The 13,791-nt window shown below is 50.6% G+C and overlaps 1 protein-coding gene across 2 annotated transcripts; it reads left to right on the forward strand.

Annotated features, from left to right (window-relative positions):
* Positions 1-549: 549 nt before the first annotated feature.
* Positions 550-10,735, forward strand: UCMA (upper zone of growth plate and cartilage matrix associated). Of its 2 annotated transcripts, XM_012765707.3 has the most exons (5): positions 552-2,211; positions 2,616-2,681; positions 2,792-2,887; positions 5,684-5,782; positions 10,267-10,735. In XM_012765707.3, the coding sequence occupies exons 1-5, from the start codon at positions 1,884-1,886 to the stop codon at positions 10,362-10,364; spliced, it is 687 nt and encodes a 228-aa protein (XP_012621161.1). In that variant the 5' UTR covers positions 552-1,883; the 3' UTR covers positions 10,365-10,735. The 2 variants fall into 2 exon arrangements, with proteins under 2 accessions (XP_012621163.1, XP_012621161.1); XM_012765709.3 differs by lacking the exon at positions 2,616-2,681 and having other exon boundaries at positions 550-2,211.
* The last annotated feature ends 3,056 nt before the right edge of the window (positions 10,736-13,791 follow it).

Here is a 13,791-nt window from a genome sequence, read left to right on the forward strand (position 1 = left end):
CTGGGTCGAACCTGCCATTCCCCAGTTCTTTCGGTTCCCCAAGCCCATCCTTTAGACCTAGCAGAGGTCTGCACGAAGCTCTCCTTCAAAGCCATTCCTGCGAGGATGACAGGACTGGGGCCTCTTTGCCTCGTTTGGCATGGCTTAGCCTCAGCCCAGGCTTCCTGGGGAGACTCAGTCCTCCCCTCGCTGGGCCTCTCTCAAGCAGTGCCTGGCACAGCCCTGGCTGGGAGCTGGTGGAGCCACCCGCCCTGTGGGGAGCTCAGAACACAAGCTATACATTCACGGGATTCCTGGACAGCCAGGGACCCCCGCCAGCTGGGCTGACACTTCTTGTCCCACAGGCTTCATTTCCGTGCTCTTCTGCGGGCCTTGCCAACACAGCCTTTCCTTTCCGATCCCCTAAAAAGTTTCCAAAACCAGAAAGCAGCCCTGTGCTTTACTTCCAGAGACAGAGAGAGAGACAGAGACAGAGAGAGAGAGAGAGAGAGAGAGAGAGAGAGAGACTTTGTTCAGGGAAATGGCCAGCTTTCCAGGTGCCAGCTCAGGTGCTAATCTGTCTGTGCAGAGGCCCTGCTTCCTGCAAAGGTGGGCCAGACCCTGCCTTCCAGACTGTCTCTGGCTGGAGAGGGGCTTGCTACCAACACAGAACAAAGAGCAGAGTGTCCACAAAGTGTCGGATTCTCTGGAATGGTTACAGGCCAGGAGGAATGCGGAGGACAAGGGCAGCGGCAGAGGAGGAGCCAGGAAGCCTCTCACAGGGAGAACTGAGCTGCTTCTGGAAGGATTGGTCCAGGTCTTCTCCTGGCCAAGCCACCCCCCTTTCGATAGCAGATTATGGACAGCGGCATCCTGGGGGTGTTAGAGAGTCAGGCAGGTGGCTTTTTACCAACTGATAGAGACGTATGTCCCATTTGAATAGCTTGCATAGTCATAGCAGTGCCCACCTCCTGAATGTCAACCCGGATGCCGCAATCTTTTGGCAGTATTCTATGCAGATATAGAATGTCCCATTCTAGGAACCTTTCTCAAAGCTTCTTCTCTGCTAACCCGTCATCCATCCCAGTTGTGATGGTGGAGGGGAAACGTTTCATGGCCCCTTGTGTGGCGTGTGGGAAAGCAACATGCAGAGAAGGGTTTGTAGTTCATCACTTTCCCTATAGACTCCAGGATGTCATCGGCCAAGCTGGGAACAGGCACGTGGCCAGTGATGCTGATGCACTCTCATGGCGAGTCAGTGTTTCCTAAGTGGGCAGCTCCTGTCAGACCCGATTTCATGGGGGGGCCTCTAGACACCGTTTCTATAGAGACCGATCACGTTTCCGTGGCACGAGAGGGAAAATGCTGTCCATGTGCTCCTTGACACTCTGGCTGGGCACTTAGAGAAATGCGTCTTCCACAGGGAAATAGGGAACCGGAAAGGATTTAGAAATGTTCTAACTCACAATGATATCCCACCTGTCCCTGGTGCCAAAAAGGTTGGGGACCATTGCTTTAAAGAGCTCGGGGGACCCACAGGCCTCAGGCTCCGTGTTTTGCTGGAGAGTGAGTTTCAGGTGAGGGCAATGGATTGAGCAGAGGGGCTCCCTGGTTACTGTTCACATGGCCCCGGCGTCCATGTGGGCGTCACCCTCATGGGTATCCAGTCATTAGGGTCCCTCCTGGCCTGACATTTGGATCAAGAACCCCCAGTGATGCACTTTTCCTGGGACCGTGACTTGCTCAGTTTTACTGCTTCCTCCATTCCCACACAAGCCATGCCTCAGCCTCCAGGCCTGGGGCCTGAGCTCCCCGGGCAGCGACAGGGAGCTCTTTGAAGCCAGCCCCTGGGCTCTGCAGTCCCCACTCTGGGGATTCTTAGCAGCAGCTCTTTGGGTGTGAGTATGAAAGGCCGCTGCAAAACCATCCCAGCTGGGGCCCCTAGCTACAAGCTCTGCTTCTGGAGAGGTTTGCCAGGCGCCAAAAACATCTCCGGTGCTTGGGCCAGGAGCTGCCATTGGAAAGCGCAGCCAGGACCCCTCCCACTCTCCCCCAGTGGCATCCTGGCTCCTGCCTCTCTTCCCTCCCTTCCTCCTTCCCTCAGAAGCGAGGACAGGCTGCAGGACGCCTCGTCTGCCCTGTGGTGCCCGGACAGAGCCCCCACCTCTGCAAAGATGACCTGGAGACGGGTCCTGCTCCTGTCCTGCCTGTCGGCCGTGGTGCTCCTGGCCGGTGAGTGTGGGAGGGTCCAGGGACAGTGTAGGTGACACAGTAAAGAGGACTTGCCTCCTGCAGGTGAGTCTGCTCAGGTGGCACAGCTAAACGGGGGCATGCTCATTGTCGGGATGGCCATGCTTGGGATGTGTGTGCATGCGTGTGTGTGTGTGTGTGTGTGTGTGATACAATGTAATACAGAGGGGAAAAAAAGCAAGGGAAAAAAAAAAGTAGGAAAAACCCCAAACCAGCCTGCTGGGTGGTTTCCTGGGGACACAGGCTCTGCGGCTGGTATGTGACGGACCGAGGGCCCCATGCCAGGGCCTGGCAGGCCACTAAAGCCTGGAAAGGACCACAGAGGCCCAGCTCGGGGCCGAACCCCACCCCAAGGCCGCAGCCTCACTCTGTGCCTTGTCCCACAGTGCTGCGGGAAGGGACCGGAGCCTCAGTGGGCACCAGACAGGCAGCAGGAGAGGAGGCCCCAGATGGTGAGTGCAGGGGCCACCCTCGGGGACAGAGCAGGTGCGGCCAGCGCCCCGCAGCCCTGGCGCCCCCGTGCTGGCTGTGACAGCCTCTCTGCTCCTCTCTCCGGTTTCAGGTGTGAAACAGAAGATTTTCATGCAGGAATCAGATGCCTCGAATTTCCTCAAGAGGCGCGGCAAGCGGTCCCCCCCATCCAAAGATGAGGTCAATGGTAAGGATGGCGGGAAGGGCGGCCCGCCCTCTGCTCGCACCCCCCAGTTCCTTCCTCTCCCACACCCAGCCAGCGACAGGACACAGTGGGGGAATGAAGCCTTCCGTTTCAAAGTGGCTGCCGCTTTGAATTAGAAATGACACCACAGTCCCTTGATCATAGGTCAAGTGTTGGATTGAATGCATTGTTGGGGTAAGGAGCGAAAAGAAAAAGCATTCACATCAAATGCACCCGGCAGGGCTAAGATGCATCCCAGTTCCAGAAAGTGACAGTCGTAAGGGCGTGGGGATTATATGTTTTAGTCTGGAAGGAACACAGCACATCAGCCTGTGCTTTGGGGAGCTGTTGGCACAGGGACCTTCTCTGCAAGAACAACAGCACTGCCCACAGGGAAACTGGGTGCTGAGAAGCGTGGCTTGGAGGATAGCTTTGGTACTCAGTGACCCCCGACACTTCCTCTCCCTGGCCCTGATTTCCTTATTGATCAGCCCCTGGAAGCACTGTGTTCAGCGAGCAGGCTTTCTATCCTTCACTTCCGATGCATCGGGGGGAGCATGTCTTCTGCTGTGGGGTCTGTGGCCCTCCGCTGCAGGGCACTCGTCCCCTCGACCTGCCCACCCTCGGGAGAAGGTGAGTTTTCTTACCCCTGAACCCGATTCTTCCAAGACACCAAGCTCGGACTGTCCCCACTGTGTCTATGGCTCGATTCTCGCCTTGCGAGTGTGTATGAATGAACGCTTTGTATCCCTCCCTCAGCGGGCTCTGCAAAGCGACTTGCTCAGGGAACATAACAGGACTGTTTACAAATGATGGGGAAGGACAGAGATAGAAATGCTTGGAGATGAAATTATCTTTTTAAAAAAATTGGATAAGTATAAACACACCAGGAGAATCTCCAGGCTTCACACAATGTGGGATATAAAAGTTGGCAATGCCAAGAAACACTGAAAAGATGGGATGGAGGTTGGGTTGTTGTTGTTGTTGTTTTTTTTTTTTTTTGAGACAGAGTCTCACTCTGTTGCCCAGGCTAGAGTGAGTGCCATGGCATCAGCCTGGCTCACAGCAACCTCAAACTCCTGGGCTCAAGCGATCCTCTTGCCTCAGCCTCCCGAGTAGCTGGGACTACAGGCATGGGCCACCATGCCCGGCTAATTTTTTATATTTTTAGTTGTTTGGCTAATTTCTTTCTATTTATAGTAGAGATGGGGTCTTGCTATTGTTCAGGCTGGTCTCGAACTCCTGAGCTCAAGCAATCCTCCTGCCTCGGCCTCCCAGAGTGCTAGGATGACAGGCGTGAGCCACTGGGCCCGGCTGTTCTTGATTGAAATCAGAGAAACAGCTTTCTGGAAGACTTCTGGGGGTGGGGGTCAGGGGGAAGAGGTGCTGTTTTAGGAAAAGAAAAATCTTCCATCCTCTGTAGCTGACTCTGAACAACCAGGTGCATGGTTAAGGCTGAGGGCCTCACCTCAGTGGCAGCTCAGTGTGTCAAGGCCCAGGACAGCCTGTCAAATGCCCGGGACTGCACACGAGTACCTCTGCTGTCGCCTAGCCAACACCGGCAGAGGGGCAGGAGGACAGTGATTTCCTCAGGCTGAGTAAAGGGCAGGTGACACTTTAATAAACCAGGACACAGGCATCTGACATCGCTAAGCTTCTGGGCTGAAGGTGCAGGTTACGACAGGGTGAAAAGAGAGTCGGAGGAATGCATATTCTTGAGAAGTGACCTATACAACACACAGAACGATGCATGGCGTACAAATGCCATCTTGTCCTGAGAATTAAATTCTTCTTCATTGCTACAAAGGTCCAATTAGTGGCCCCTCTGAAAAGGCAACTTGGGAAGGCTGTTTCTTATCCTGAGTACACAAGGGATGGAAAATACTTCTTTAGGAAATGTCAGCAGCTCATTAAGCACCAGCTTCCTAAACCCTAAGCCCCCACACCTCCCGCAGTGGCTTTCTGATACCTGGAGCAACATTGGACCTGGAAGGGAAGCTGCCGTGCAAGTGTGTTCAGAGTCATCTGCGGCCATGTGGGAGCCTGGGGCTCCGGGCTCTGGCCCCAGCTCTGCCCCAGTAAACTGTGTGATCCCCATTTGGTCACTTCACTTCTCTCAGTCTGAATCCCCTCCTGAGAAATATGTGGGTGTGGACAAGGGGTGCGGCACAGGGACAGATTGGCCAGCCAGCCCATTCCACGGACTTAAGTTTCCCACAACTACACAGGTAATGGCAGAAGTCCGGGAAGAAACGAGGGACCTAGATGAATCTGTACTAAACCCAATTCACACATAATTTCATTTTTAATCTGAGTTCGATGCAGTCATAGAAATAGAACAGAAGTAAGTAGTATTCATATAATTTATTTATCAATGGAAGCTCCTTACTTCCAGGAAGGATTTGAGATGGTTTCTAATATCACCATCTGCAAAGAAAGATGTACTGTCATTTCTCCCAGCACCTCTGGAGTGTGGGGTGGGAGTAGGAGACCGTGACTTGCTCAGTTTTACTGCTTCCTCCATCCCCCCTCCACTTCCTTTTGCACACTGGGGTTGCTGGGGGCAACAGCAGCACCTCTGTCCCCCATCTTCATGTGAGGGGCTCTGAGGGCCCACCCGCCTCCAAGGAGTTAACCATTTTGGGGTAGCCCACATCCCAATCCCTCCCAAACCATACCACCACCCCCAAACTAGATTCTGATTCTCAGATGCAGTGCTGGTGTCCCCTGATGTGTGCCCCGAATGCCCTCTTTCCAGGGGGGGAGGGGGGACAACTCCTGCCCCTTGTCCTTTCACAGTGGAGAACAGGCAGAAGCTGCGGGCTGATGAGCTGCGGAGAGAACATTACGAGGAGCAAAGGAACGAGTTTGAGAACTTCGTGGAGGAACAGAACGATGGTGAGTGCTCTGCGGCCAGTGACTTCCGGGAAGTGAAACATGGGGAGATGCCGCAGGGTTTGAGCTCACTTCCTTACCCCAAAGTTTAATTGGAGGAGGAAGGGAAGGCGGGATCTCCTTTCAACTCGCATCCGTGGGAACCTTGAAAAGAAGGGAGAAAACAGCCACAGGGGACTTGAGATGGTGTGGAAGGGACAGAATAGCATTGTCACCGTTGGCCTGGGGGGCTGCAGGGACAGGGAAACTGTTTGCTGCCTGTGTGAATATAAAACTCCTTTCCCTCCCTCCTGCTACTTAGGGGTCACTGTGTTCTCTGCCTAAGCACCCAAACCAGTGGCTTAGCTCTGGCACAGCTGGATTGGGCAGATTCCAAACTCGCTTTCAAGTGCCTTTGGATTCACGTCAATGTAACAGCTCCAGGTGCCACTTCGTCCTGGAAAATCAAGGCTTTCATTGACGTGTTCACTGTGATCAGCGTCACCCCCTGGCTGGTGGAAGCAAATCAGGAAAGTTGTACTCAGAGAGCACTGGTGTTTGTCGCCCTGCCATGTGTCCGGACCCCCAACACTGGCATCCCCAGCGAGTCTTGAGGCTCCAGCTTACCTGGTAGCCTCAGGCACCCTGAAAGATTTGGCATGGTTTGCACCACGGCCTCGGGGGAGGGTAGGTCAGGGTAGGGATGGGGGCAGAGGGAGGCCCTGTCTTTGAGCTACAGCCTCCCACCCGGTGGGATTTGACTTTGCTATTAAGTGCCCTCAAATCCTTAAGTGTCACCGCAGCAAACCTCCTTAGGAACATATAGTGGGCATCAGACCACAGGCCAGTGTGTGTGTGTGTGTGTGTGTGTGTGTGTGTGTGTATTTCTTTTTGGGTCCTTTTCCAAACTTGAAGGTTGAAATACCTCTGAACAAAACCACCTGGTACCTCCTGGCTGCACGTGACCTTGGATGTGAGACCCCAATTTAGGTTACTTTGTTAGAGAATTAGCTCTTTCGGTTCCCCTGGCTTGTTTGCCTTGACAGATTGGGAAGGGAACGCCCTCTAAGGGCATCTCTTAGTGAGAAGGACAAAAGCTACCACCAGCAGGTCCCAAGGGCTGCAGGCTGGGCCCACTGCCCTGCACGTGGCACCCAACTGACTCCTGCCAACAGGTGTTAGACTCATCCTGGCCAAGCAAACTCTCTTGGGAACACACTGTGGAAAACTCACACCATCACAAGTCAGAGGCAAATGCTTGCTAGAGATTTGTTTACCTTGGTGGACAGCCTGGGGAGAGGCATTTAAAAAATGAGAGTGTGGCCTCCAAAATTCCTTCAGTGTGCTTTTTACTTGTACTATGAATAATAGCATTTTATTCCGAGCAGAGATTCAGGGCCAACCCCCTAGCATGTGGGTGGGAAAACATCACTGCTTCCCCTTTCATGGTGAATGAATCAGGGTGCAGAGCTGGGCACCCGCGGGATGACAGGTCCTCTCGCAGGTCAGGAAGACCAGGTGTGCGGGCCTCGCACACACGGATGGAGAAGACGCCAGACCTTTGGGGACACTAGTTTCAGCAGCGGTTGTCATTGAGCCTTTGCTCTGCTAAGCACCGTGGGAAGCACTAATTCTTAAAACCAGCCTGGAGATGGGTCTTGCAATATGCATTTCAGGGTCTTAAAAAGTGAGGCTTAGAAAGGATGCACGGAAACCCCAGGTGGCCGAGCCAGCAGGAAGTCCTCGGGTTGGAAGGGTTGGAACTGAGGCTTGTTTGCAGGCAGAGCTGCTGTTCTTGTCAATCCAGGTGACCCAACGCAGGGCGGGGCTCAGAGAGCTTCTGTCATGCAGGAATTGAGCTGCAAGCAGGGACAGAGTGAGAGGGAGGTAGAGCAAAGCCGAAGCCAACCAAAGAGGTCTCCCCAGAGCTCAATCCAGGAAGCAGCCCACAGGCAGAGCAGACCCAGCCTCCGAGGTTGAGTTTTGAAAAAGGTGAAACTCATTTCAATCAATCCCTTCCCCTCGCCACTGACCCGGAGTGACCATTGCACGGGGACTCACCTGCCTGAACCTCTCCCAGGGCAGTGCTCAGAATGTCTGTCTCCCTAGCCCTTCCCTGAGGCCCTGGCACCCCCTTCAATCAGGACCCAGGTTTCAGCAAGCCGTCTTGCCAGACAAAGTCACTTCCTCTAGGAATATTCGATAGTTGGATGTTCAACCTGTCCCCAGGTCACCTGTTTCATAAAAGGGATGTGCAATCACTGTCTATGTCAAACCACACTCAAGGTTGGCAAAGCGTAGCTGGTCTGCTGGCTTCAGCAGTGTGTCAAAGGGCTGAGGGTGACCATCCAGCGCCCCAGGCTGTCCCTCAAGTACCCAGCACCTAAGTCTTGTAGGAAGGAAACATTCCTGGCAGCGTGGTACCTGCATGTACAGCAGTCACTGGGCCTGTCACCTAATAGGCCTGAGGTCAGTGTCCACACAGGCCTCTGACTGCCCCTCCAAACAGACGCCAAAGACCATTGGGTCTGCCCACTGAAGCCGGCAGACCGTCCTGTCAGCCAATGCTACAGAGCGTGAGTGTCACCGACACCAAAACTAGCTTCCCAGGCTTTTGGTTGAAGTCCACCAAAACTAGCTTCCCAGGCTTTTGGTTGAAGTCCCCATTGAAGAAACAGAGGTAGAGGAGCTATTTAGGGTGTTTAATCCTTCACAGCCCCTTCTTCCATTAGGACTGCCCATCCTCCTGACATTGTTCACAAATACTTTTTTAAAAAATTTGTGGTAAAATATATATGACATCATATTTGCCTTTTTAACTATTGCCAAGCTTATAGCTGTAGGATATTTAGTGCGTCACAGTGTGGTGCAACCATCTCATTGTCTATTTGCAAAGCCCTGCCCCCGCTGGGCAATAACTCTCCTTCCTGTCTCCAGCCTCTGGGAGGCTGTGATCAGCCTCACCCCTGGCTGGTGGAAGCAAACCACCAGCCAGGGGTGGGAACCTCTAATAAACTTTGTAATATACTAACGTATAAGGCTTACCCAATGTTTATCTTTTTGTGCCTGACTTGTTTCACTTAGGATGATCTGATCAAACTTTATCCATGTTGCATAATAGCATGTGCCATTATTTTTTATACATATATATTTGTTTACATAGAAATACATAACATTTTATTTATCCAATGATTTGTTGATGAACACTTGAGTTGTTTTTACCTTTTGGCTATTGTGAATACTGCTGCTATGAACATTGGTGTATAAGTATCTGTTTGAGTCCTGTTTTCAATGTTTTTTTGTTTTTTTAGAGATGGAGACAGGGGTCCTGCTTTGTCACCCAGGCTGAAGCACAGTGGTGCAGTCATAGCTCACTGCAGCCTTAAATTGCTGGGCTCAAGTGATCTTCTTGCCCCAGCCTCCCGAATAGCTGGGACTATAGGCACATGCCACCCTGCCCAGCTAATTAAAAAAATTTTTTTTGTAGAGATGGGATCTCACTATGTTGCCCAGGCTGGTCTTGAACCCCTGGCCTCAAGTGATCCTCCTGCCTTGGCCTCCAAGAGTGCTGGGATTACAGGTGTGAGCCACCGTGCCCAGCCCATTTTCAGTTCTTTTGGGTATATTCCCCGGAGTGGAATCGCTGGGTCATGTGGTAATCCTATGTTTAACTTGTGGAGGAGTCTCACGAATGCCTTCCCTACCCTGGAGGCCTCGTGACATCTGCTAGTGCTGGAATCAGGAGACTAATTCTACAGCTGCTCAGAGATATTATTTGGAAACGTGTCTTCCCAAAGACATTACAAGCAGGACTTTCTTACTCATTGAAACTCACTTCTGACCTTTTTAGCCTTTTACTATGGAGAACTTCAAATATATGGAAACATGTGGAGGATAATGAACCCCATGAAACCATCACCCTGAATCCCTGTAACTGAGATCTCCCCACACTTGCGCCATCTAACCCATTTTCCAGTTAGTTTAATAAAAAACCAAAATGTTATCTTTAAAGCTTAGGAAATACAGAACAGTATGGAGGAAAAAAAGCCCTCTAAGTCCACCATGATTTCCTTCCGTGATGTTTTCAAGGTGTGGTTTGGAGTCCATTCTTGTGAATGGACTCTTTGTTACTCTTTAACCTTGTGTCTGAGTTGTTACTCTTTAACCTTGTGTCTGAGTTGTTACTCTTTAACCTTGTGTCTGAGTTGTGTGTCTGAGCTGGTGGCTGCATAAAGCTCTGTACCCCTTGGCTAGTCTTGCGGGTAAAAGAATGAGGGATGTGGGCCCTGCTCTCGGCTCCATTGGTAGCCAGCTGTGACTGTCACCTGGAGCCTAACTCAGGCGAGGTCTGTGGACTTGTGTGCTCCGGGTCCCTCCCAGCTCTGGCATTCTGTCTGCCACCAGGGCTTTCAAGCACACCCGGTGCATGTCATCACAGGGCGGGCCGTTTGGTGGCTCTTCTTGAGTCCTCCGCATACTAACAGGTGGCTTGTGTGTCCCCTTCCCAGAGCAGGAAGAGAGGAGCCGGGAGGCAGTGGAGCAATGGCGCCAGTGGCATTACGATGGCCTGTATCCGTCCTATCTCTACAATCGCCACCACATCTGACCCCACTCTGAAGCCGGCCGAGAAGGGACAGAGCTTGAGACATATCTGCCCACCCTGGTGTCCCAGCAGCTCTCTCCCATGCACATGGGCCCTTCAGAGGGTCTCAGCCTAGCGTCTGCTGTGGCCGACAGCCCTGGTGAAGACATGCACGTGCCTTTCGGCCTGACGCATCGAAATGTCCTGGCATTTGCTTCTTTGCAGATGATTCGTTGGGTGGTGAGCAACTGCCTGTGCCAAACCCGCAGTGGTTTCCCCTGGCTTAGTTCCCAAAGCAAGGCTCCTGTCTGATAGAACAAGGAAACGGATCATGGGAAAGAACAAAGATGACATGTTTAGTTATAGCTTCACAAATAAAAATGCTGTATCAACCACGTGTAGCATCTTCTCAAATCTCAAACTGAGCAGTGCCGACCTGTCTCCCGTCAGTGACAATGCTACTCCCGCTGACTTGGGTGTTTGAAAGCCCACCCTCCAACCCTCTCGCTTGGGTTTCTGGCCAGCTAGTCCAGCCTGCATTTGAAGTTGGGCTTCCAGGGCAGTATATGGTGACTGTGTGTTGGGGTTACCCTGAGGAAAATTTACCTCCATTATGGTAAAATACTCCACCAGACGGGGTATTAATTAGATATTAATTAGATCAGGAAACATTGCAATGAATGCATGAGTTTTTAAGTAACTTTTTAAAAGGCTGTTCCATTTTCCAGGCCTGAGTAATAAAAAAAAAAAAAAAAAAAAAAAAAATAAAAGGCTGATAAGATCTTTAAAAATACTGTAGGCTGGGCTGGTGAGGTGGCTCATACCTTTAGTCCTAGCACTCTGGGAGACCGAGGCAGGAGGATCGCTCACGGTCAAGAATTCGAAACCAGCCTAAGCAAGAGCAAGACCCCCATCTCTACTATAAATAGAAAGAAATTAATTGGCCAACTAAAAATATATAGAAAAAATTAGCCGGGCATGGTGACACATGCCTGTAGTCCCAGCTACTCGGGAGGCTGAGGCAGGAGGATTGCTTGAGCCCAGGAGTTTGAGATTGCTGTGAGCTAGGCTGACGCCACAGCACTCTAGCCCAGGCAACAGAGTGAGACTCTGTCTCAAAAAAATAAAATAAATAAATAAATAAAAATATTCTAATGATTAAGTAATAATGCATATTCCAAATCACCTCCTAGGTAACGTGCAATACTGTTTTCTCATACCACCTCCAGGCAGGAGCTGGGCTGGCCGTGGGAAGGCAGGATGGGCATTGGGTAAAATCTACCATTCAGTGTTGTCCCCTGGGCAGGCTGAGTAGAGGAGCCACCCTCCTCTCAGTACCAGGAGTTCTGGGATTCATAATTTGGAGACTCAGGCTTGGTGCACATGTCAAGTCCCATCGTGACAAAAGGCAAGGCAGTGCCCACTTTCCATGATAGCGCATGTTATGGGTCCGTTAAACAGTGCCTCAAGAGTAGGGGTCGCAGCTGGGACTCTGGAATATTTTGATCACGATATTTTAGGGATCACTGATATATAGTTACTCTCAAGTTACGTTACCAACACACATCTTAGTGTCTAAACTGGATCAAGTGAGAACACTTCCAAATGGAAACCAGGAGAGTTCCAAGAAACTTCCTTATGGTTAGAAATTATGTATAAAATTTCAACTGAAACCTGCATTTCACCACTTAAAACATTCTTTACACTTTTATCCATCCTTACCCAATCTTTTTTTTTAAACAGTACACTTTCATTGTAAAAGTATTATTTTAGTTACAGTACATGCTCATTGTGGCAAACTGAAGCATTATAGGAATCTACCGCACAAAACAGATGTCTACTTCTTGCCTCTTCAATTGTACCTTGAATGAGCCCTATCAGTGGCTTTGTATGTATTCCTGCACCTTTTCTGCACACACACACACACTTCATCCTTTATAATAGCAACATCGTATATAATTGCATAAATCCAGCCAGTCTCACTCTTAAGTAGGTCTGAATTAGCTTAATAGAATTGCGTACTGCCAGAATTTGAGCTTTGAACATTCCCTCTTTCTCACAAGATCATTTATCTCCACCAAGTAGTTCCATTATCTTATTGTCACCTATATGCTCCCTACTTCTCTTTTCCCATAAATAGGGAGGGCATTTTGGGATGGGGACCCTTTACTGGAAACTTCCTCAAGTTCTTGGTGTAGGTCTGCCCAGCTTCCCACACCCTTCTCTGTGGACTAAGAGGTACTTGGGGGTATTAGCTGTGTCCTAAGTTTTCCCTCAATAAGCTGTGTTTTCTTTTTCTTTTTTTTTTTTTTTTTGAGACAGAGTCTCACTGTGTTGCCAGGGCTAGAGTGAGTGCCGTGGCGTCAGCCTAGCTCACAGCAACCTCAGACTCCTGGGCTCGAGTGATCCTTCTGCCTCAGCCTCCCGAGTAGCTGGGACTACAGGCATGCGCCACCATGCCCGGCTAATTTTTTCCTATTTTTAGTTGTTTGGCTAATTTCTTTCTATTTATAGTAGAGACGGGGTCTCGCTCTTGTTCAGGTTGGGAAGCTGTTTTCTATTTACCCCACATGACACTAGCAGTGCATGTGGTGTATGTGTGTGTGTTTGCTCTTTTTCATGCCATTAAATATGCTAGAGTTTATGTATCTAGTCCTCAGTGGGATAGCTTCCTGGACATGAAATGCTGGGTCGTAACTTCTAAACATTTTAAACTGGATAAATCAAATTTCTCTTCGAAGTTACATGCTATTACAGTTACTATCACTGGATATCTTTGCCAATCCTTTCTTTCCTAAAATTAATCATTCATTCATTTATTTAGAGACAAGGGCTCCCTATGTTGCCCTGGCTGGAAGGCAGTGGCTATTTCCAGGTATGATTGTAGCTCACTGCAGCTGGGCTAAAGCGATCTCTCATCTCACGGTTGGGCCTATCCGCTGGCATTGGTAGGTGGGCAACGGTGTATGCTTAGCCCACTGCCAGCTTAGGTCCCGAGTCAGGACTGCAGGCTGCTCTGCCAGTGACAAAGTGAGGTTGTCCTCTATCTAGTCACATGAAACTCTCCTCCGGGGTGACCAGGAGCCAGATGCCAAGCTGGGCCCCGAGGGCCTGACCTTTTATGTTGGTAACTTCTGGGTTTTTAAAATTACATTTTTTTTTTACATGCTCGGTGTGCAATAGAAAAAAGCAAAGCATTGCCCTCTCGCCTCTGCCGGGAAACAAGGACTCCCCGTCTGGTTTCTATCAGTCAAGATAACACATCTCGGTGCCTTCCGGCAAGAGGGCAGTTCCCTTTTCCCCTGTGCAGTGACCGGATAGAGGCAGCCAATGAATTCCAACCCAACAGCCACGCCACACACCACCTGCCTGCGGTTTGTCCACAAGAAGGAACACGGGACCCTACAGATGTCAACATCCAACAATGGTTTTGGGTGAGTGGCCAGTTAAA

Source organism: Microcebus murinus, chromosome 25, assembly GCF_040939455.1.
Source record: "Microcebus murinus isolate Inina chromosome 25, M.murinus_Inina_mat1.0, whole genome shotgun sequence".
NCBI classification, from domain to species: Eukaryota; Metazoa; Chordata; class Mammalia; order Primates; family Cheirogaleidae; genus Microcebus; species Microcebus murinus.